The 23,915-nt window shown below is 39.4% G+C and overlaps 7 protein-coding genes across 10 annotated transcripts; 4 read left to right on the forward strand and 3 right to left on the reverse strand.

Moving 5' to 3' along the window:
* Positions 1-4,196: 4,196 nt before the first annotated feature.
* Positions 4,197-5,089, forward strand: LOC6640606 (S-phase kinase-associated protein 1). The gene is made up of 2 exons (XM_002063533.4): positions 4,197-4,313; positions 4,391-5,089. The coding sequence occupies exon 2, from the start codon at positions 4,406-4,408 to the stop codon at positions 4,889-4,891; it is 486 nt and encodes a 161-aa protein (XP_002063569.1). The 5' UTR covers positions 4,197-4,313; positions 4,391-4,405; the 3' UTR covers positions 4,892-5,089.
* Positions 5,090-5,212: 123 nt separating this feature from the next.
* LOC6640605 (ankyrin repeat domain-containing protein 13C) lies at positions 5,213-7,512 on the forward strand. The gene has a single exon (XM_002063532.4). The coding sequence runs from the start codon at positions 5,366-5,368 to the stop codon at positions 7,016-7,018; it is 1,653 nt and encodes a 550-aa protein (XP_002063568.1). The 5' UTR covers positions 5,213-5,365; the 3' UTR covers positions 7,019-7,512.
* A 1,231-nt stretch (positions 7,513-8,743) lies between these two features.
* LOC6640604 (enoyl-[acyl-carrier-protein] reductase, mitochondrial) lies at positions 8,744-11,397 on the forward strand. Its single transcript, XM_002063531.4, has 2 exons — positions 8,744-8,992; positions 9,047-11,397. The coding sequence occupies exons 1-2, from the start codon at positions 8,773-8,775 to the stop codon at positions 9,904-9,906; spliced, it is 1,080 nt and encodes a 359-aa protein (XP_002063567.2). The 5' UTR covers positions 8,744-8,772; the 3' UTR covers positions 9,907-11,397.
* Positions 9,923-11,321, reverse strand: LOC6640603 (nedd8-activating enzyme E1 catalytic subunit). The gene has a single exon (XM_002063530.4). The coding sequence runs from the start codon at positions 11,319-11,321 to the stop codon at positions 9,969-9,971; it is 1,353 nt and encodes a 450-aa protein (XP_002063566.1). The 3' UTR covers positions 9,923-9,968.
* Positions 11,398-11,618: 221 nt separating the features above from the next.
* On the forward strand, positions 11,619-13,904 carry LOC6640602 (rac GTPase-activating protein 1). Its single transcript, XM_002063529.4, has 3 exons — positions 11,619-11,856; positions 11,918-13,588; positions 13,651-13,904. Exons 1-3 carry the CDS (start codon positions 11,766-11,768, stop codon positions 13,722-13,724), a joined length of 1,836 nt encoding a protein of 611 aa, XP_002063565.2. The 5' UTR covers positions 11,619-11,765; the 3' UTR covers positions 13,725-13,904.
* A 73-nt stretch (positions 13,905-13,977) lies between these two features.
* Positions 13,978-15,704, reverse strand: LOC6640601 (SET domain-containing protein SmydA-8). Its single transcript, XM_002063528.3, has 3 exons — positions 15,652-15,704; positions 14,327-15,587; positions 13,978-14,271 (listed from the first exon to the last, which is right to left on the reverse strand). Exons 1-3 carry the CDS (start codon positions 15,702-15,704, stop codon positions 14,122-14,124), a joined length of 1,464 nt encoding a protein of 487 aa, XP_002063564.1. The 3' UTR covers positions 13,978-14,121.
* Positions 15,705-17,002: 1,298 nt separating this feature from the next.
* Positions 17,003-21,690, reverse strand: LOC6640570. Of its 4 annotated transcripts, none has more exons than XM_023181978.2 (6): positions 21,643-21,690; positions 20,696-21,161; positions 18,670-18,918; positions 18,408-18,606; positions 18,008-18,345; positions 17,003-17,950 (listed from the first exon to the last, which is right to left on the reverse strand). In XM_023181978.2, exons 2-6 carry the CDS (start codon positions 21,068-21,070, stop codon positions 17,285-17,287), a joined length of 1,827 nt encoding a protein of 608 aa, XP_023037746.1. In that variant the 5' UTR covers positions 21,071-21,161; positions 21,643-21,690; the 3' UTR covers positions 17,003-17,284. The 4 variants fall into 4 exon arrangements, with proteins under 4 accessions (XP_023037746.1, XP_015034278.1, XP_002063563.1 ...); XM_015178792.3 differs by lacking the exon at positions 21,643-21,690 and adding an exon at positions 21,536-21,609; XM_002063527.4 differs by lacking the exon at positions 21,643-21,690 and adding an exon at positions 21,375-21,606.
* Between the last annotated feature and the right edge of the window lie 2,225 nt (positions 21,691-23,915).

The raw sequence follows: 23,915 nt of genomic DNA on the forward strand, positions 1-23,915 counted from the left end.
AAGGGAAAGAAAGAACGCAACTTAGCCTTAAGTGAAATGAGAGTAAAAAATACAGAAAGAAAAGGCTTACGGCCATATGGAAATTAAAACCAGATAAATAAACAAAGCCGACAAATATATATATATATATATATATATACCTATTATGTACATATATACATATATATACGTTTATAAAAAGGAGCATAAAATACATTTTGTTTTTCTTTTTTTATTTTTTGTGGGCTAAAAATGAAATTATTAACAAATAAATGAAATTTACGCAAAAGAACACACAAATTTTGTTCTTTAATATTTTCATTCAATTTTAATACCCTTTCGGTATGATGGTAATATGCATTTTGAGGCAAACTTTTACAAAGACTATATAGTATCATTTTTTTGTCTTATCTCAAATTCCGTTTTAGTATGAATATTCAACATAAATTTTTGTAAATTGTTGGACCTTTTTCATGGATCTTGATTTCGTCTTGATGTTTTGAGACTGATATGATTTCAGTTTTTTTAACTATGAATATACTGCCATATAGAAATTCTTTTGGAACAATTACCCTTTATAATGTCATGCATTGGACGACAATACTAAAAAAATTTCAAACTAAAATATCAAATGGAAGTCACTGCTGCTAAAGAAAATATTGTACTAAAAGTATTTGAAAGTATTAAATTAATTAGTCCAAGTTTTTAAGGTATTACAGTTCTAGGGAAAATGTTTTGATAAAGTCAACTTTAATATATGTCATGAGGCAGCGATAAACTTAATCAATCACTTGCAAAATTCACAAGAGTATAACACTTTCGGTTTAAATAACATTAACCCGACCCTCTGGGGTTTCTCACATTTTCATTTGGGCCTGTTTATGAATATCAAAGGTGAATGTGTGAGAGGGAGGCAACTGAGGATAGGAGTTGAAGGAGGAGGAGGAGTAGGAGGAAGAAGTGAAGAAAGGAGGCTGTAGTTGTATGTAGTTTAGCCAGGACCAAGTCCGGGACCAGAACTGTCGTGTCAATTCAATCAACTTGTCGGGTCTGGCTTGCTGCTGCTTTTGCTGTTGATGATGTTGCTTTTGTTGCTGTTGTTTGGTTATACAAATGAAAATTTATTGTATGTGCTTTGTGCCTTGACACACACAAACACACTTACACACACACAATACATAAGCATAAGCATAAGCGTATCCCGTCTCTGTCCCTCTATTCCTTCTACCATACATGTCATATTTATAATAAATTTTCAATTTCACCTGCACAATCTACACTTACCCTGCTTCCCCCTCTGCCGTTGAATGCCCCTTCAGCACCATTTTCATTCCGTTTATGCCACCGCCGAAACATTGTCGTCGCTTTTAATATGCAGAAATTTTCCACAGTTTTCTTTTTATTTGAGTGTCACACACACACACACACAAACGCTCTGATGAAGAAAATTGAAAAGAAATAAAAGGGAACACAAGAAAAAAATGCTTATGTCTTTGGCCACAACTTAATTAAACTTCATTTCACTTCTCTCTATGCTGGTAAATCCTGTCAATTGTGACAACTTTTTTTCAAGAAAATTTACATACAACTTTTGCAACACCTGCCACATACATATGTACATATGCCACATGTTGCATAGCTCACAAGAAATTTCATTGGACAAACCATTATCCGAAAGGGTCGAAACCTCTTTAATCGCTTTAATATACTTTACGGATAATGCTGGCATAATTAAATATAGCTATGCTTCAATACGACAGTGTACACTGAGAGAAATAGTGCAAGAGCAAGAAGAGGTCTTAATTCCAGAAAGGGACTAAGTCAATTAAATAGGATTAACTTATGCCTAGCTGACTAAAGGTAAGCAAAACCTTTAAAACTATATTTTATATGGCCTAAAAACCAAAAGATGAGTTTTTCTTCTACTGCAGTTTATGTTCAAATGGCGAATTCAAGAAATATAGCTTTAAAAGTTGTAAAAACTCTCGATTCTCTATACAAGACATTACGAACCAACGAAAGATCTCTGCCCTGTTGTTTGAAAATAAAATTAAACGCAAAGCGACCTAGATATAACGTTAAACAAATGTTTAAGCGCATGTGAATTGACCAAAAAATAAACTTTCTACAACATGTCGTACGTGTAATTTTATAAATTTTTAAGCCTCTTGTCGCAGTCTCAAAAGTATACAGAAAACAAGACTCTTTTTCAAATACAAAAATATCAAACTTTGAAAGTCTATTATATCTACATACGCAAATATACTTCAGGAGAAAGTAAGCATCGACTGAAAGATACCTGGTAGTCACTGGTGGATCTAGGACCTTCAAATGGAGGAACTTCGCCCCCAAAAGTATGCATTTTAAGACACTTTGAAATGCACAGTAGATAAAAGATAATCCTGAAGCAAAATAAGAAGAATAAGATGTCATTTAGTTAAGAGTGAAATTGGCAAGCAACACAAATAACCAAGCCTAAAAGTATGCAACTACTTTAAACTTGCACACATGAAAAAGTAAGAAGCTTAACCAAAATTTAAAACCATGAAAATCTAAAAATGCACAAAAGTCTCAGGAGTAAGTGGGTATAAATTTGAATTAGCTATTTTTGTATGTGTAATTAATGGAAATTTGTTTTTTTTTTAATAAAATAATATTCCACACTTTTGCAACTCTAATATACTTTTAGATAATCGAAATGCAGGGTATAAATAGAATGCTAAAAGTGAAAATAAAAATCCATGAAATACTCGTAGTTGTGCACAACTGTGTAAACCGAAAGACAAAATGTGTGTGTGTGTGCTGAATGTAAAATGAAAGGAAGCGGAAATGTTCAGGGCAAAAGTCGTGTGTTGTGTTGTGTCGAGTTGAGCAACAGGAAAACAGAGCTGCATACACTCTCGCACACAACCACACAAACAGTTACATGGACACGATGACATGATGACACTGTTATGAAACTTGCAACAAAAGGCTAAAAACAATCTTGTCGTTGTCGTTGTCGTTGCCGTTGTCATTGTAGTGTTGCATTTGCCTCCCGATGTTGGTCTGTTTTACAAGCAAATAAAGGCGTGACATAGTTCTTGCACTTTCTCTCTCTGAATTTACCTTCTTACACACTCACTGCGAGTGGGTCGTAGTCATTGCCAGTTAAAAAGTCAGTCTTACTAACAGGACACTTGAAAGAATTGACAACAAAGGGCATAGCTAAAAACTCAACACACACACACACACATATTGTGTGTGACATAGAGGCAATAAGCAAAAGGTAATTTCAACTTGTATTTGACTCTCTTGTATTCTGTTATAATTACCTTTGCGAAACTTCATTCGGTTATATTGAAACCGAACAAAGAATACAGAGCTACAGGTTGGCTGAATGACTGGTGCAATGAACCTGGCCAGCAGCTGGAAGGCCAGCAAAATGATTGTTTTTTTGAACTTAAAGGAAAAAGGAAATTGCTTATTGTTCGGCATCAGCTTGAGCTTCAGTTTTTGCTGCTGCTTTTCTTATAGAAATCTGTACAATGTACAGTGGAGCCTCGTTTAACGAAAGTTCTGGACTACGAACATAAATGTAAAATTTTTGTCTGCAATCAGACACGTGTTTCGTTTCCCTGTTGGGGCAACCCTAAACAATTAGACATTATTGTGCTGTCCCTTCTGTCTGTTTTAGCTTTTTTTGACATTTTGCAAGCAATTTAGCTGCAAAATTTGTCGAATTGCCTTTGATAACTGAGGATGCACTGTGTATGTATAGAAAGCATTTTGTGTTATTTACAACTAACCGGGGGGCAATTTCCCTTGTCTGTCTGCTTGAGTATATACCTGAGGGGCTTGGTTCTCCCCAAAATCCCATACAAGCAACCGTCAGTCAGTTCATTGAACAGCAAAGAAGTTTAAAATGTTGGGTCAAATTATGATTTATGAGTCAATGATCGCAGCGCACTTGAAATAAAATAATTCTAAAGTTTAAAAAATCACAAAATTTGGTCACACTAATTCTTCATTAGCATTCTTGGCGGCTTTTTTTTAAACTTGCCTGCATTATCAATTTTTTTGTATGCTTTACTCCTATGCAATTAATTAAACAAATTTATACAAATCATATGCATTTTGAGAAATTTTCAAACCTTTAGAAATTTGTTGTTGTCGGCAAATTACATTAGTTCAAGTTGAAGAGCAAAAAAGAAATTGAAACCTATTTTTAGTCAGTAGGCCAGAGCTAAGGTGTCTTCTCTATGGGTTGTCGACGTCAGTATTTTATTGTATTCTGGTTGCCACAATCAAAACAGTCGTAAGCGAGAACATACTAGAAGGAAGAAAAAAAAAGGGTAAGAAAAAAAAAAATTTATTTTATTTCTTTTGATAAAATTAAAATTAAATGAAATTAAATGCTGGCCTTTGGCAGTTAAACAACGACAAGATGCCCATCATACGTTTGGAATCGTCAGATAAAGAAATTTTTGACATAGACCAGGAGATAGCAAAATGCTCGGACACCATTAGGACGGCACTCGAAGATTTGGGCGATGAGAGTGACAATAGCGTTTTGCCTCTGCCCAATGTGAACTCACTGATACTGAAGAAAGTGCTCCACTGGGCCACCTACCACAAGGATGATCCGGTCCAGGCCGAGGAGCTTGAGAATAAGGAGAAGCGTACTGATGACATTTCGTCGTGGGATGCAGATTTCCTAAAGGTGGATCAGGGTACACTGTTTGAGTTGATATTGGCTGCAAATTACCTCAGCATTCGTGGACTCTTGGATGTGACATGCAAGACTGTTGCTAATATGATTAAGGGCAAGAGTCCACAGGAAATACGCGACACATTTGCCATTCCTAACGATTTCTCACCAGCCGAGGAGGAGCAGGTGCGCAAAGAGAACGAATGGTGTGAAGAGAAGTAAAAACAAATTGGTGCCGTGAAAGAAAAAAAGAAATGTCATTAAATCAAAAAGTAATTTAAAAGTAACGTTTGTTTCATTATCCATAGAGGGCGTACCGGCAAGTCAGCTGTTTATTTCGCCCCCGCAAAAAGACATGGCGAATTGGCTCTGAAATTGTAGGCAAATTCAAATAAACTATAACTATCGGTTTTAATCAAATTCCATTCGAGCACATTTCAAGTATTCTATTCTGAGAAACTTGATCAGAAATATGTGTAAAAATGAAAAAGGTTTTTTAAAAATTTTATTTCAGCAATCCCATATAAATAGTGCTCATCGATAACTATCGAGAATGTTAAAGGGACGTCATCGAGTTTTTGACCAGCTCTAGTGTTTTGTTGTTGGAAAATTTTGGAGAGCGAAAAATTAAGAATCAAATCGGAAAAAAACACAAACGGACGCGACGGGGGCGTATATTAAAGTGTGAACGACAACATGTCCAAAGATAAAGAGACGGAAGCGGATGCCAAGTCCAGTTCCAGCGACGAATCGGACGAATATCAATCGGCTGGCGAGGGCGATGGCGAAGAGGTTGATGCCGGCGGTGGGCCAGGACCAGAGCGTTCAACTTGTCCTCCACAGCAGAGTCGTCAGGGCAATTCCCCAATTACACCTGTGACCACACCAACTGCAATACCTGCCCCCTTCGATTTTGGCGACACATATCCCATGCATCAGAGCGTTTTCGAGGACGACATCAAAGGACTGCAGCGTCGTCTTCTAATGGCCACTGCCCAAGAGGAGGTGGGTCGCAAGGACAAACATGGCAATACGCCGCTTCATTTGGCCGTTATGTTAGGCAGAAAGCATTGTGTACGCCTGCTACTGGCCCAGAATGCCCCCGTAAAGATTAAGAATAATGAGGGCTGGTCCCCACTGTCGGAAGCCATTAGCTATGGTGATCGGCAGACAATCACACAAGTGCTTCGCATGCTGAAGCTGCAATCGCGGGAGCATATGGAAAGTCGACGCGAGAAGCTAGTTAATGCCCTGAGGCAAATGCAGGATTTTTATATGGAATTTAAATGGGATTTTCAATCCTGGCTGCCGCTCGTCTCACGAATACTGCCCTCTGACATTTGTAGACTTTACAAATCGGGCGCATCGCTGCGTCTAGACACCACGCTAGTGGATTTCAATGACATGCGGTGGGAGCGGGGAGATATATCATTTCTATTCCGGGGCGAGGCTAATTCAAGAGAATCCCTGGTCTTGCTGGACAACGAGCAAGAATGCTATCAATGTTTGCGCTACGAGGAATCCGACATGGAGGATGAGGTGGATGTGCTAATGTCCACAGATATTTTGGCCACCCAAATGTCCACAAAGACCATACAGTTTGCCCGGGCGCAGCGTGGATGGATTTTTCGAGCGAATCGCAAAGAGCTCATTGGTGGTCAGTATCAATGTGAGATATATACAATTCAGGGATTGATACTAAAGCAACGTAAGCGTCGCGAGCATTTATCACATGAGGATTTGCAAAAGAATCGGGCTATTGTCGAGACAATCACCAAAGGCGGAAGCGGGGTAAGTGGAGCGCCCGCAGATGCACGTCGATCCAGTTTAGCCACGACGCCGCCGCCGCCTCCAACCACATCATCCAGTACCACCACCCCGTCGGATGGTGGTTCAACTGCACCCACGCCCACAAATGGTCTTACCTTGCCAGAGCTGCCGCGACGCAGCTCGCTGCAGGCACCGCCAGCCACAAATGTGACTTGGTCTCAGTATATTGAGGCTGCGGTTGGCAAGTGTCCGCAACTCGGACGACCACCTGTCCATAAGCAATCCAATAAAACGTTACGCGCAACTGTGGCCATGAGCAAGGATTTCCCCTTGAGTGTGGACATGCTGTTGGATGTGCTTGAGGTGGTAGCGCCTCTTAAGCATATTAATAAATTGCGTGAATTTGTTACGCTCAAATTGCCAACTGGATTCCCGGTGAAAATTGAGATACCTGTCCTCCATACCGTGACGGCTAAGGTGACATTCCAGAAGTTTGAGTTTCGTGACAATATTCCAGCTAAACTCTTTGAGATACCCTCACACTACTGGGAGGATGTGCGTCGTTTTCAAGACTTATGACCACCACCAGCTGGTGGAGGAAGCGCAGGAGGAGACAGTGCATCAGCATCGGCCTCGGCAACGGCTTCGACAGCCACAACGCCTGGCAGCAGCAGTTCATTACCAACTGGTCTTGGTCAAATGGATATGAATCGCAATGAATCACCCACTACGCCCATTAAAGAGTTTGACTAGTTTAACCACCCCATTAAACCATCCAGACGTTCATCCTTCCCTTGTCCCCCTACGTCTATCGTAAAATTAGTCCTAAGCCCTCCAACTCAAAATTGCAATTTTGTATTTATTTATTGATTTTTTTTGTTTTGTTTCCTTTTTTATATGTTGGAAAATGTATGTCACGCTCTTTAGACTCTCCTCCACCCCTCCATCTGCCGCCCTCCGCGCAAGAACACAAACCAAATTGTCAGTAAATTATTGTAAAATTAAAATTAATAGGTTTGAAATTTTGAGAAAATTGCAATTATAGCGATCATTTTTGTCATGGTTTAACTGTACTTTTAGCTAATATTTATGTATATTTCTATTTTTTTTTGTAATGGTTCGACTTTTAACATTCTGCAGTATCTTAAGTGGCCGGCAATGAATCATATATTGATTGATCATATATACATATATATAGATTGTGCCCTCCCAAAATAAATAGAGAATGAGAAATTTAGCAGGAAATATAGATAAAGAGAGAATGGAGAGAGGTCAAGAGCAAAGCAAGATTAACTAGGTTTTCTCTCTATATAAACATATACTTAATAATCAAAATCGTAGTTAGTTTAATCTTCAAAATGTTTGAATTTGTTTATTTCTGTATTTCCATATATGTATTTGTATATGTGTGTGTCTATGTTTAGTGCAATTTTCCCCTACTTAAGATAAACAAAAAAAAGAAAAAACAACATTTTCGGTTTATAACATTTTGTTATTTAGGCTGAAAGAAAACAAAGCGTCCGTAAACAAAAACAAAAAAAAAAGTATTTATTGTAAAACCTCGCACCCGCTACCCCTTATCCATTCAAATCGCCCTCACCCCACACTCGATATCACAAAATAATATTTAAGAGCCCTTATGCATCTACTTTAATGTAAACAAAAAAAAAAAAGAGAACTTATTTATTTATGTATAATTTGTGTGTAGTTTCAGATTTGTTTTTTCAATTTAGTATATATGATTAACATCGGCAAAGAGCTTATTTCTTTTGTGTTTTCTTTATGGCTTGTGATTTGTAAAAAACAGAGGAACTATTTATTTATATTATTCATGCTTGTGTAAAACTGCCATGATTTTTAATTGTTTACTTCCAGGCACAATTTAATGCAAACATTTGTATTTCTTTTTTTTTAATTTTTTCAGTTATTTATAAGGAAAACAACTTTTAAAAAAATATATAAATATATATATATATATTTGTACTTGCAAAAATCCATAACTATAATCGACAAATATATTAAAAACCAAAAAAAAACGTACACAAAATCTGTAAAATTTGCAACCCAAAGAAAAATATTGTTTTAATTTTAAATAATAAGTGGGAAATTAGATTGAACGCAACCGGAAATAATGCAAATATTAAAAAGCATATAGAAGATGTGTTAACTAAAATCAAAATATTTCTATATGGCTTTTAAGCGATTCCAGAAATTAGATTTAAGAATTTCGCGCCTAACTTCTAAGCTGTGTAACTTTCCAACACTGCTAAAGTCTGGCAGCTCTCAAATCAGCTGTTCGTTGTTTATTTGTTATTTATACAGTCTAAAAAAACATGTTACGTCAAACTCTGCGGCCTTTGCCCGGTCCATGTTTTGGCCTAATCAATCGACAAATGGCCATTGTGGCCAAATCTCTGAAATATACAAAACACGGAGAGCCACAAGATGTTTTAGAACTGGTCGAGCAGAAAATTGAAAGTCCCCAGGCCAAGCAGGTTCTGGTGAAGATTCTTGCCGCTCCTATTAATCCTGCTGACATCAATACAATTCAAGGTAAGGAGTTTTTATGAATACCTTCAATATCCATTTAAATTAAGAAATCTTCAGGAAAATATCCGGTAAAACCTAAATTTCCCGCCGTTGCCGGCAATGAATTCGTGGGTGAGGTCATTTGCGTTGGCGATGAGGTCAAATCAGTGGAAACTGGACAACATGTTGTGCCATTGGCCACCGGCTTGGGCACTTGGACCACACATGCTGTCTATCAGGAGGATCAAGTGATGGCCGTCTCCAAGAATGTGGGTCTAGCCGAGGCGGCTACTATTACAGTGAATCCCTGTACAGCCTATCGTATGCTAAAGGACTTTGTCCAACTAAAACCAGGTGATACGGTCATACAGAATGGAGCTAATAGTGCCGTAGGTCAAGCTGTGCATCAATTATGCCGTGCCTGGGGCATCAATAGCATTGGCATTGTACGCAATCGTCCGGAAATCGAAGAACTAAAGCAAATGCTTCAATGTCTCGGAGCCACCGCTATTCTCACGGAGGAAGAGATACGCACTAGTGACATTTTCAAAACCGGCAAATTGAAGCGCCCCAAGTTGGCCTTCAATTGTGTGGGTGGCAAAAGCGCCACAGAAGTCTCTCGTCATTTGGATAACAGCGGCGTCATGGTCACCTACGGTGGCATGTCACGTGAACCGGTTACCGTGGCCACAGGACCCTTGATCTTTAAGGACATAGCATTTAGAGGTTTCTGGATGACCCGCTGGTCAAAGGAGAACTATGACACGCCCGAGCGCAAGCAAATGTTCAAGGATTTGTGCGACCTAATGGAGCAGGGCAAATTCGTGGCTCCGGTGCATGAGATGGTGCCACTAGATAAATTCAAAGATGCAGCAGCAGCTGCTCTAAGCTTCAAAGGTTTCACGGGTAAAAAATTCATTCTCGATATGAGTAAATAATTTCGATCAAATTTGCATTTAATGTCTAAATCGAAGAAAAACCAAAATTATAAATTATAATCTCAAATCATTTCCACTTCATTTGCTTGATATTTCAACTGCAAGGTGATGGCGGTTGGTGAGGTAATATCGGTAACGGTCAACTGTTGACCATCCTCCAAGCCCAATTCTCCCAGAGATTGGGTCAGATTCTTGCGTGTCGCCTGCTCAATGCTCTTCACCGTCCCCAGATACAAAGTCTTCTGCTTGCCCTCCTTGGTCACAGTAGTCAGAGCAGGACTTTTTAATTGATATTTAGCCGATTCGCATAACAATTTAATCACATCTTCCAGAGTTGTGGTATTGGGATCTTCAATGGGCAGTAATTGGGGTGTATTACTGCAGGCTAAACATGTCTCTGACTTCTCGGCCTCATATGTGTATGTGTAAATACCATCGAGATCATTAAAATTGAGATAGTTGGCCATGCTGTCATAGCAACTCGTAGCCAATTTGAACACCTCCAAGGCGCAGGCGGCTGCTATCACAGCATTTGTGCTGGCCACAGCGGGAATAATGTGTTTGATGACACCCTGCACTAGTCTATAGGTGATCCCAGTTATATTAAATTCACTGGCACGTTCAAGAGATCGCTCATAGATCCAACCAATATGTTGTGGATCATCGCCATCCAAAGGCACGGAGTTGAATGGACTCTCCTTATCCCATTGTATGAGTTTCACATACTCAATGCAATGTTCCGGTAACCGGGGAGTATTTGCTATGGTGCACAAGGGGTAATTCACTTGAGGAGGAAACAAATCCAATGTACATTCTATGCAGGCCGTGAATCCTGGTAGAATAACACGAGCATTGCCTTTGAAACCCTCGGTTCCGCCATCAATCATGGGCACTATGGAACTAACATCAATGGAACCATCTTCGTAGCGCAACATGGACAGGAGCATACCATTGATCCATCGCCTTGCCACAATTGAATCCAGGCCGCAAACGATCAAATGGAACTGGCTATAGAATGTTTCATCGAAATCCTGAATTCGTTTGAAATGCGGTGTCACCCGGCAAGTGGGCACACGTCCATTGATAAATCTGGCTGCACACTCCGCTTTGGACGCTCCAATATCCGAGCGACGGAAAAGAAACTGACGATTGAGATTTGATAATTCAATGGTGTCCATATCAATCACATGCAGATCCCCAAAGCCGACAAGAGCCAGATCCTTTAGAAGCTCACAGCCTAATCCGCCGGCTCCAATGACCAAAACTTTGCACTTGGTTTGCAGGAACTCCAGATTGTCGGGAGATGGTGAAAAATCACCCTTACAGAAGGGACCTTCGCGTTCCAACAGATGACGGAGGCCATTCCAGCGTTTACTCTGCAGTGCCAAGGCGGGATTAGGAGAAGCTACGGACATATTGGATTAACGATTTAATTGAAAATTGGTGAAATCTGAATGAAATAATTCTCCCGCAAAGTTCAGTGTTGGAAAATGCAGCGTCCAATCGTGATGGACAGTATCGTGAATCACGCGGGAACAAAAAAAACAAACATTAAACAGTAAATAGTACAGCTTGCTTTTACTTTTTGGTTTACAACAAAAATAACAATAATAATAATATTTGTATTGAATCAACAAATTATTTTTCTCACATCTCTAAATAAAAACACTTGCGCTTTACAACATTAGTTTGGCATATCGCTTGTTATCGATAGACTCCAATTGAATATAACGGCGCTTCCGAACGAAAATTTATCGCGTCGCTTTGCCTCGCTTTCTTTGAGTTACTTATTGTTTAGTTAAAAAAAAAAGGTAAGGATTTCGAAAAAGGCAGCAAATTATTAAGAAGTGAACGTACACATGACATCAACGATGGCGTCTTCGGCACTGGAGATGTTTTTTGATCTGGAACGCTGCATGGAGATTCTCGTCGATGGCACTGTTGAAGAGGGTAAGCAAATTGTTTTTAAAATAGTGAAACATTATCTGTATGAAAATTGTGGTTGCCTTAGAATTTCTACGATTCCTGCGCATGTTTGAGGAGTATCATGACAAATGTACTGGCTATGCCGCCGAAACTGCAAGGATTCAGAAAGAGCTGGACCAATCGTTGGCCAAAATGGGTGATTTAGAAGGAAAACTGTTCCACGCTCGCCGCATTATCGATGTGGAGACCAAAGCGCGCCGTCGAGCCGAGCATGAGCGGGATGCCATGGAGAACAAAATTGTGGCTGTGGCGGATTTACTAAGAAACGAGCGTAATCTAAACAATGAGACGCGTGACAAATTGGCCTATTTGAATACATTGCCATCGTCGCGCAAGCGCAAATCGATGAACACGCTTCTTGAGGACAAATCCTATGGCGAAATCAACTCAACTGGTTCGCTATTGTCGGATTTATCCATTACGCAATCAGAGGATGATTTTCTGGATGTACGTCGTTCGAAGTCCTGGAGAGAGCATCGACCATCGTTGCCCAAAAATCAAGTACCCTGCGTGGGCACCAAGAAATCGCGCCTGAGTTCGGGTCTAAATACCAGTCAGCAGGGTGGTACAGCAACTCCTGGCACACGTCGTTCTGTTATCGGAGTGGATCAGCATACGCTGAATGTGGATGGTGGTCAGGGCGCAGAGCGCTTTTGTGCCACCACCAAGGTGACCATACCCCAAGATGGACAGGGTATAATACGCGCCGAATCCACCATTGAGACCTTACCAGTTATTGCTAGTTCTGGAGATGGCCTAACCTCTACGCCACGAAGATCAGCAGGATTCAAGGAGACCGCTGCGACTGCAACTCCAGTGAATGCTATGGCTGGATCTCCAGCACAGCATCGTCCTCCACTGATGAGAAGGCACACATTCAGTCAGAAGACATTCTTGCGCTCCGACAATTGCGTTCAATGCCAGAAGCGTATACGCTTCGGAGCCGTCGGTTTGCGTTGCCGGGACTGTCCAGTGCGTTGTCACATCGATTGCAAACCATTGCTAACTGTCAGCTGTATACCCCAGTCTGGAACGCCTTCGGCCAAACATATGACTGGTTATATAAGTGACTTTGCTCCGTCCATTTCCCCCATGGTGCCAGCCTTGATTGTCCATTGTGTGAATGAGATTGAGGCTCGTGGCCTCACCGAAGTGGGTCTCTATCGCATATCCTCGTCGGAGCGAGAGTATAAGGCCCTTAAAGAAAAACTATTACGTGGCAAGGCCACACCACATCTGGGTAACATCGATGTCCATGTCTTGTGTTGTTGTATTAAGGATTTCTTGCGCTCGCTGCGTGAACCCTTGATTCCAACCAGCCAGTGGAAGGATTTCGCCAACGCTGTACAGCAACCGGACCCGAAAATGTCTACAGAAGCCCTGTATAAAGCAATTGATGAATTGCCACAACCCAATCGCGATACCCTGGCCTTTTTGGCACTCCATTTGCAGCGCATTGCCCAATGCCCTGTCGTCCTGATGCCCATCGATAATATCTCCCTAATCTTTGGACCCACTATTGTGGGTTATTCGACACCCGATCCAGATCAACATGCCATCTACACTGAAGTTTTTACTCAAAAGCAAGTAATGAAGACCCTGCTGGAAGTTTCTACCCTGCATTGGGAGAAATACTTGGCCATGGAATCAAATACCTCAAATTCACATAGTGTAAAAGATCTGTTTGCCCATTATGGTGAGTTTGGAAAACTTAAATCTGTCATTATTGAGCCTAATCCTAATCATCTCTTTTTGCAGCCACACCAATTAAGGGCACCATAAAGAAGCGTAAATTCTATCACAATTCGCCATCATCGGCCCAAAAGAAATAACCATGCTTTACTTAATTAATTACAAATTTACTTTAAAGTATTTCTAACAATTTTTCAATCACATCCGCACAGATTGTTTTATTTTCGGAATAAATAAAACATAAGTTCTATATGTATAATATATATTTTTTGTATGAAGTTATTACTATTAATAATAATAAAATGAAAACTGAAGCACAATATGATTATGTTTAAATATTTTAGCTAACCTAGCAACTACTTCTAAATTTATTTCATAAAAATTGCTAACGCTTTGAATCCACCTGCCCAAAAGTATGCTATACATATTTTAAAGTGTACCATACTATGGGTCTCTGAGTTCGCAAGGTATTCCATTTCAATATTTATAGCATACGTTTGCGCTAGTGAAAGCATTAGTAAGGCAGATATTTTGAGTTTAACGGCCATATTTTGCTATATCAGATTCGATGCGTTCCAGCTCCATGGCCAAGCGCTCAACTAGATAACCCTCAGAGGAATTTTCCGGTTCAAATCGTAGCAAATCCATTGCCTCCTTGGCCACCAGGCGACCAGTTTTCAGATGGGTCTGGAAATCATTAAAACATAAAATACTTTAACTTTAAACTAATCGTAGTACTTACCGCATATTCCTTTTTATTCAATTCACCTTCGGAAAATTGCAATTCCACCAACTCTATGAGGGACAACAGATACTCGAACAGTGCAATGGCGTACAACTTGGAGATGCCAGGCACCACAGCCCGACAAATGGGCAACAGTTCGGAGCACAATTCCACACGGCGCGCCAAGAGTTTCTTACTCGGCTGATCCATGCAGTTCATTAGAGCCGTTGCCCGCAGAATGCTGGCTATATTTTGTTTGATATCAAGCATCAGGAAGTGATTGGGATGCAGTAGCGTCTTGTACTGGGCCAGCAGTGATTCAAAGGCCTGAAGTTCACCCTTAGCCTCCACCAGAGCGCCACCCAATTCAGCCAGTAGCTCATGGACATCGGCTGCAGGCAATATGGCTGAACATTTCGAGCAGCGCCAATCTCCACCAGAACTCAGCTCACAGAGGGCATAACCATCGGGGCATTCCCGACACTTTACACTGCTCATATTGGTGCCACATTCAGTGGGATCCAGGCAACGTGAGCAGGAACACTCCAGCCGCCGGGTAAGACGCAATTGATGCTGCCTCTGGCTGGTGCCCATCAAAGGATTCGTATAAGAATTATAGATAACCTCTCCCGACTTAAGATCCACCGCAGCATACAACTTGAGATTGAATTCCTCATCCAAAGCCACCACCGTATTGGGCACACAATGATGCGGTAAACTGCCACAGACAAAGACACCTTTCAGAGTGTCACCATCCCGGGCTGTCACCTCGAAGGAGTAGCTATCAATACGTATGCAATAGGCATGCAAATCATCGGCTGTCAATGATTGGGCTTGGGTGAGCGACATTAGAAGACCGCTAGCCATAAGTGGACGCACTGCCAGCTCCTCGTGCTCCTGCCACATGCCATCACCATCTCGATAATCATCCAAATTGATGGGTGTCTCTAGCAAACGTTCGCAATCCTTGCGTGTACTTGGATCCTCCAGCAGCAGAAGAAACTTCATCAAGGCACAGACACCGTAGTTTTTAACCAATAAATCCTTGCAGATATAACCTCCTGGTCCACCGCTGGCAAAGAACTGACACTCAAAGTCATCATGACCTTGGCAATCCATGCAAAGAGGAAACATCTTACAGCTCCTACACATCACATACGATTCCTGCAAGCATTTGGCACACTTCATCTGCCCGCACTCCCAATGGGGAGCCACTAGCAATGGTCGCTCCTCCACCAAAGTGTCGCCGGCCTCAATATCCAGTTGGGCCACCAAATGTCTATTGAGTGAAGGCAGAGTTAGATCCAACCGTCATCCTAACCCACATCTTTATTGAAGCTTACCTGCCGAATTTTTCATTATGGATTACCTGTACCTTTTCGCTATAGTCTTGCATTGCTAACGATCACGTAAAGATATAGATATTCTTTATATATAAGTTTATATACTAAATTTAGTACATATGCCTCGTTTGCTTGCCAGACATCTACTAAACGGCGGGATTCTTGGGACTACTCCAATAGCAATTATATATGTATATGCACAGTTCTCTCTGCGAGACCAAAAAGATCTTGTTTTTGGCTAAGTAGTTTCTCTAATTGCGTGCGCGTAACTTGAAAGCGAATGCTTTATTTATAGTTCTCCCTCAGTCTGAGGGAGAATACATTCCGTACAGATTTGCCAAATGATTTATGGCACTCTCTATATACCCTAGATACAAATATTATTGATTATCAGCCAATAAAATATGAAATTAAATTAATTTTTATCATTTGTATTTTAGTAGTTTTTAATGGTTATATAGCTTTTTGATTATGTGATATAGTAGAAAATAAGCTTAATAAAATTTGGATAGAAAATGTCTTCAATCGTGAACTATGTCCATCAATTTAGTTTAATTTCTACATCTTGTATATATTTTGTAGGATTAGGTAATACAACAAACTAATCATCAGGATTAGTAGGATTTTGTTTTAAGTAAACATTAATTTGGATTTAGAAAAGCCAAAGTAATGCTAATCCAGTTTTATGAAGTCCTTAATTATCTGATATACTGCTTAGATACATCGAATTCATGGAGTTGTCCCTTGAAACCTTAAACGAAGAACTGAAATGCTTTCGACGTGGATAGGATGAAACCAGGATTCCTGAACATCAATCATGAAAGACCAGGCAAGCTTGAATAGTATGCGATACGATCCACTTCAGAGCAAATCTCACATAAGAAACCCTTGGGTAAGCGAGATATCAGTCGAAATCCATGCCAACCAAGGGTACATATATCCTCCCTTGATTCACCTGAATTAGGGTACTAGAAAAGAAAAGAAACTTATAGTAAAAGTAAATAAAATCGAATTAATTGAAATTGTAAACCCTTTTTGTTCATTTTTGTTTTTTAAAGTTTTATTTAAAATATTTCTTTGCTTTACTTTTTTGTTGTTGTTTCCTTTCATTTTGTTATTGTTGTTGGTTTTTTTTTCGGCGTGAATTAAAATTAGTTTTGCTTATTAAATTGATTACAAGGAGGGCGGGGGGCGTTCAAAGGAGCGTGGGTTTAGGCCTGCACAATCCAAAGGATGCGCCTAATACTATTTGTTGTGTGTGTGTGTGTGTGTGTATGTGGGTGGGTCACCCTTTAGGGTACTGTGTGTGTGTGTGTGTGTGTGAGTTTGATTGCTGTGGATAGACTTTTTGTTTAAACAATAAGAACGTAGAGTTTAATAATGATAATAATCAGTATGCCTATTGCATTTGACATTAATAATTAATAATCATAATAATAATCGATTTATATATATGTATATATATATATAATTAATTTGATTTCTCTTTTAACTCTAGAGCTGGGACCAAGCCCATGGTTTTTTTTTGTTTCTTACATGTTTTTTTTTTTCCTTTTTTTGTTTGTTTTTTTGTTTTGCCCTTATCTGGTAAATAAGTTGTAAAAAATATGTGTATATAATATGTAGATAATGCTTATTTACTGCGCTTGCCATGCGTATTTACACATCTGTTGGCCTTTTGTACTCTACGTGCTTTCTTCGACTCCTCCGGCTCCTCCTCCGTGACGGAGGAGCCAGAGATAGCCAGCTGCTGCTGCAGCTGCTGATGTGGCATCTTCATGGACACTGGACTGACAATTACACCGCTACGCTGATGATTGCCATAGAAAAGTTTTGTCGAATATCCCCCATTAGAGCCAACCTCTACTGGTCCTCCTGCTCCTCCTATTGCGCCGCTAGTTGCTACCGCAGCCTGCTGCATAGCTGACGCAGCTAATTGTTGTTCTTCCGATGCTTTGGAAGTGGACGCAATGGCCTCAATATCCTCGTCACTCTCAACGAATGGATATTTGCGTTTTAGATTCTTTGTGGCCGTATTCACAGCCAACAACTTGGCCGTGGTCGATTCATCGGGCGAGGCAAACTCCTTCAATTCGCAACCACTGACATCGCTCTCTGCATCGTTATCCTCATTTATGATAATTATATGTTCCGGATCAACGCCCTGATTGACCAACGCTTGTAAATCTTCGGGTGGTAATACGGGAGATACTTTCTGATTGCACGCATTGCATACGGAGGATATGGCCGGGCTCTTGGAGCGCCAGAATTGCAGCTCTGTCTTACATTTGTTTAGCTCCTGGAAAATTAAAGAAATGTATAAAATGTCCAAGAGGTCTCAGAGCTCTCCACCTACCTGTAAAAGTGTGGAGAATTTACGAGCCATTTCTTCATTCTTTTTATCATTCTCATCCAGACGATTGGCATATTCGAGTGTCTGTTTCTGCTGTTCGGTCAATAGATTCTGTTGCTCAGCGAGTTGCCTGCCCTGTTCACCCAACTTTCTTTTGCAGCTGGACAAATCCTTGCGTAGCACTGCTAATTGATTACTATACATTCTCATGCCCTCCTTGATTTTTCTTATGCCCTTGCGCAATACCATGTGATTTTGTGGTGGCGAATTGCTGCTGCTGCTACTTCCGCTACCTCCACTACCGCTGCTCTCCTCCAGATCAGAGACAATGGCCAGAGTGGCTAGAGAAAGACCAAGAAAATTAGTATCAAAATCGAGCATTATTATCACTTGTTAGACCTACGTCGTTTCGTTGTGGGTGGCAATTGGAAAAAGTCCTTGTTGAAGCACGCCAAGCCAGGTAAAGTTGGCTCGATGCGATCCTTAAAGTACTCCATGGCCATGGTGGAGAGATCAAAGAGTTCATCTGTCACCCGATAGGGTCGCTGCAATCTGGGCGTAATACTGATATAATTCATTATCGAATTCACTTCATCCAGTATCTAGAGAACAAAAAATAAGTTAGTTAGTTGCCAATTTAATTATTCATTTCTTATCAAATTTACCGATCCTGGAAAGAAACAGCAATGGCCACGTTCGATATGCTTCCCCATGGACATCTGGAGCAGCGATAAACGCATATAACAGGTCTCAATGATGTCACATTCACAGGCTAATGGATGATTACGACGAGCTGACTCCCGACGTGGCATACTAGCCTTTATCGTCTGAAAGCGTTTGAATGTATTCTTGATCTGTCCAGCGAATGCTCCATTCAACATCGACATACAAATATCATTCACTCGATGTGATACCTACACAGAATAGAAGAAAATCATATATTTATGCCGATTAGTATTAGTTTTTGGTTAACGTAAAGGGGGGCAGGGCGGTGGAGTGTTCCCCCGCCCAAGGATACGGATTCAAATTTCAACATTCACAAATTGTTTATTGATTTTGGTTATGCTTTGGTTTTTGCGTTTGCCTTGGGCTTTATATGCCCGCATCCCAAAATGTATGTACATATTTGTCTACCGACCACTCTTCCTGTTATTAAATTATATCAAATTACGTGAACGTTCACTGTCCCTTAGCACGAGAACAAAACAAAAAAAAACCTATGTAGTAGGTAGTCAAATCATCGAAAATGAAAACATACGAAAGGATGACAAGTTTTTATACCCTTGCTAATTTGTAGTCTAAGCATTGGCTTACCATATAATCTGTGAGTTTAAGGACTTAAATAGAACTCGTTTATGGAATATTTTCGATTCAAATGCTTAAGATTTCTCATTTTTATCCTGCAGTCATTTCAACCATAAAACAGGTAACAAATAGAAACCAGCTAAGCTCTAATAATAAGACAACTTGAAGAGATATCGGACATGACTATAGAAGCCAATCAGATATAAATATGGCAAATAGGCAAGCAACTTAATAATAATCCTGATTTCCACTAGTAGATTAATATTTGGCAACTGTTAAGCAAATTGATATTCACCCCGTGTAAGGGTATAACATATAATCAGTCTAGGATATACAATAGGGGCGCACGCAGTTGGGGCAAATGCCCCAACAAATTTAAGATATATTTCTAACATTCAATAATATTTTCTCAATTTAATTGTTCTTCAGCTTCAAATATATAGATCTCTTTGTATCCTATTGGACCAATATATAAACTTGTTGAATAAGATTTATTTAACTATTAAAGTTATATTTTTTTGATGAGCTAAGGCAGTTTTGGTTAATAATGGAAATAATACAACAAGGCGGCATTTTTGTTATAACCCGCCCTGCATTTGATCCTGGATTCTACTATGCGGAATACTATTTATATGTGATAATAAAAAAAACATAATTTTGATTGCTATATATGGTTGAGAGAAAATAAACCTATGATAATATTATTAAATTTTTTAAAGGTTAATTCATTTTGAGGCATAAAGTGAAGATTGGGTCAACGGACACCCTTGTTTACTGTACACTAAGAAAAAGATGAAAGGTTGACGAACTTATAATACCCTAATAATAACAGCTCATTAAGTTTATCATATTAAAACTTTTTAAACCTTGTTTGAATTTATGTTTTTTAGAACTTTAATATCTATGAACAAGTGTTTGTGTGTGTGTATTTGAGTTGGTGTTTGTGAGTATGTGTGTGTCAGGTCGAATTGCATTTAAGCGGCGGCAGGAGGTCGTCTCAGATGCCGTGACAAAGTTATAAATACCTTCCTCCACCTCCAAGCCAAGCGAAGGGTAGGACAAAAAAAAAAACAGAAAGCAGAATCAACGCACAGGCAAAGGCTCTAGACCCAGGCACAATGGTCGTCGGCGACGGCGACTTTGAGTGGCAAAATATAATAAATATAGCCAAGCTAGTAGTTACTGGTAGAACAAGTGCAAGTGCATGGCAGGTAGTAGTAGTAGTAGCAGTTGGGATAACCCACGATATATAACCCACACTCGCGCTCTCATGCACTTGGCAAATTGCTTTTTATTGATTTAATACGAAAAACCCGACTATGCCCCCAAAGTTTGATGAAAGGTGGGCATTTAGTAGGGAGGACGGGGGTGGGGGAGATTACTTACCACTCGTATTTGTGAGATATTCTTATAATCCAGGTATTCAAAAGTCTTCTGTATTAACTCCGTGGGTAACTCGAGAAAAGTGAGTGTTTGAGCCTGCATACGATTTAACTCAGATGCTCCTCCTGCTGCTCCTCCGCCACTGGAACCGGAAGAACGTTGCATCTGCATGTTGTATGAATGATGACGCGTTGCAACGTTGCTTCCATTTAAAAAAGTTGGTGCCGATTGTTGCTGCTGCTGATTAAAACGCCTCAATACGGAAGTACGTGTGGCTGCCTCTTCCTGGCCTCCTGGTTGTTCATCTGTATTGGATCCACCTGAGCCATTGCCATTCCCCGATCCGGCATTGCCACTCATTTGGCGGGTGGAAACCATTATAATTGTTGTCGGGGGAGGATAATTTTGGACAGCAATGAGATTCCGTTTCTAACCAAGATGTGAGCGATGTGGACGTTGAGGAGAACTCCTGTTGAAGGAATTAGGAAAAATTATAATTGATTTTATAGTAAGATCTGGTTATGGTTAACTATAGGTTGCTACACTCTCTGTCTCTCGTTCTCTTTCTCTGTGTGTCCCTCTTACTCTATCTCTGGCGTCTCTCACTCTGCTTCTCTCTCCCTCTCTAAAATTTCGTGGTAATTTGCTACGCACTTTTTCAAGCAAGAGCAATTTTTCGTACCCGTATTTAATTGATTATTAACTGCATTAGCAACGTTTTTTCAATCTCAACCAGTAGGCCATATTATCTAGCACACAGTCGACAACATTTGCATGCAATTGCAATGCGTTTTCATGCAGTTTTTCTTGATTTTATTTGAGCACAATTATAAAACTACATACACAATATCCGTGGCAAAAAAAAAATGGTAGGAGCGAGAGCGAGTATTCTGAGGTGAACACAGTGGAGATGAGCGATAGCGACTGGCGAATCCACAGTTATCACTCACCAAAAATATTGGTGTGACCGCAATAGAATGAGTTTTTGAAATTCACTATACTTTGTTAAAAACTTAAGAGAAATTGTAGAAGTTATTAATTTATTTTTTATTATTTTCTTGCTTTGAATTGGATTATATCTTTATATTTCGAGAATTATACTTCAATTGATTGACAGTACTATGAATTGCGACTTTAACAATGTTGTGAATGTGACAAGTAACTGGTTCCGGTAGATAACAACTCATCTCTTGTTCACTCCAGTGGATGTGGAACTAGTTCCATATTTAAATGTTTTGTAACTGTATTTATCGAATAATATTGAAAATATTTTGCTATTTTTATTTTTATTTAATTTTCTATTCCTTTCGCATACATTATTAGCTAATTGGCTTATTTAAATTCTGCAATTGAACTGTTACAAATTTTCCTCTATGAAACATAAATTTAAATCAGAATGAGTCGTGTTTAAATGTTCGTAGAAATATTTTAGCAAATCTCAAAAGAATTTATAAAATAAAAAAACCAACCAAAACAGGTGGATTCATTATATACCAAGGAGGGATTCAAACAACTTCAATAATTGTTGATATGTATTGGTGTATCGCGCAATTAAGTCGACTACTATTTAAGTTTTTGTGTCATAGTGTCATAATTTTAATAATCTAAACTTAAATAAAAATACATATATGACGACCAAGTAAAAATACCACTTTATTTATGACTTTATATGGTGTTTTTTAATTTTCAACCTGAAAGTTTCAAATGTTTGCTGGGTTTTGTAGCGAATCGCTCTATATTTTGGGAACTGGTTCTGCAGTTTCCTCACAATTGAGTAGTTCATTAATGCCCCTGTTGGAATTCGTACCAAGTTGTTACAGGTTTATTTTACCTGTCTATGCTAGACACTTACTAATATTAAAAGAATGCAACTAAAAAGGCAGGCCCCTGCAATACTCTATACCTATGTTAAATAAAATAGCCCTTCCTGTTAGTAATTAAAGTAAATTAAGGGAATCAAACGCGCAAACTTTTAGGTTGCCTCCTTTTTCCAACTGGGTCTCGCCAGTTGGTGGTGGCTCGCTGGTCGCGTTTAATTTTTTTTCCATCAGTTTTGTTTTTGAGCTAAGAGCCGACGGCGATTTTCCTAAGAGTTCGAGGAAGTCGAAAAAAACCAACAACAACATAAAAAAAAGAAAATTTGTTAAAAAAATTTCTTAAATTCTAGTATAGTACGTACAACTGGCGCGCCAATGTTTTATGTGAAATTAGCGAGAGTTTTTCACATTACATATGTATATGTATATTTTGTTGTTTAACCAAGATAAGAGAGAATAATACAGTGAAGAGCTACAACAACAAATGGATTTCAAGTGCTTTTTGTTTGTGTCTTATTGGCCTTACGACGTGCTTCGAATTATTTCAATTGGCAAACGAAAGTAAAAGTTTAAAGAAAATCGAGCAAAAAATAATTACACAAAAGCTTTTGTTGTATTTGCTTATCAACAACAACAGTGTCCAAGTTCAGAGTTTAATCAAGGCTGCGCCGGCAATGCATCTCCCTTCACAGCAGCAGCAGCAGCATCAACGACAACAACAACAAAAACAACGGCATCTCTTGTTGGGCGCCACTTAAGAAAAATGTAAGTTTTGTGATAGGTAGGGTTATATGTAAGTAGGGTGAAGGTAGGAAGGGGTCGGCAATCATCATCGTCGTCGGCATTTTCCTTGTATTCATTTGCATAAGACACATTCACTCACACTCATATTCACTCTCTCTCTCTCTTCTTTGTCTATTCATTAAGATGATGCTCGCTCACCTTGTAAATTTTTTTGCGGTACTTTTTAACCCCACAATGACCAGCTCGTGTCTGTCTGTGTGTGTGTGTGTGTGTGCATGTGTGGGGTTGTGAGAGCTTCCCCTGAACAAGGTGTTGAAAGACGTCAAACAGGCAAAAAATATTTGTTTGTTTCCCTTAAACTTGCTGATGCACAAATTTCCTCATAAATATTCTATTGCCCAACACAAAATTTTGCCAGTCAAGAGTCTTCACATTTCAAATTTTCCTTTTAAGATAAACAGTTTAATACATTTATACATAAATCCAAATGGGAAAACCAATTAATAGCAGTTTTTCAGAAATTAAACTTCACACCAAAATATGATGGATCAGTGGCGGCGTGTTTTAAATATAATTCTTATGGGGTTAACTGAGTTGCATCACCGTATTAGACACTTGATGATCAATAAAAATTTTTATGCAAATTGTTAACTTATATTAAT

This window comes from Drosophila willistoni (assembly GCF_018902025.1).
Source record: "Drosophila willistoni isolate 14030-0811.24 chromosome 2L unlocalized genomic scaffold, UCI_dwil_1.1 Seg196, whole genome shotgun sequence".
NCBI lineage: Eukaryota > Metazoa > Arthropoda > Insecta > Diptera > Drosophilidae > Drosophila > Drosophila willistoni.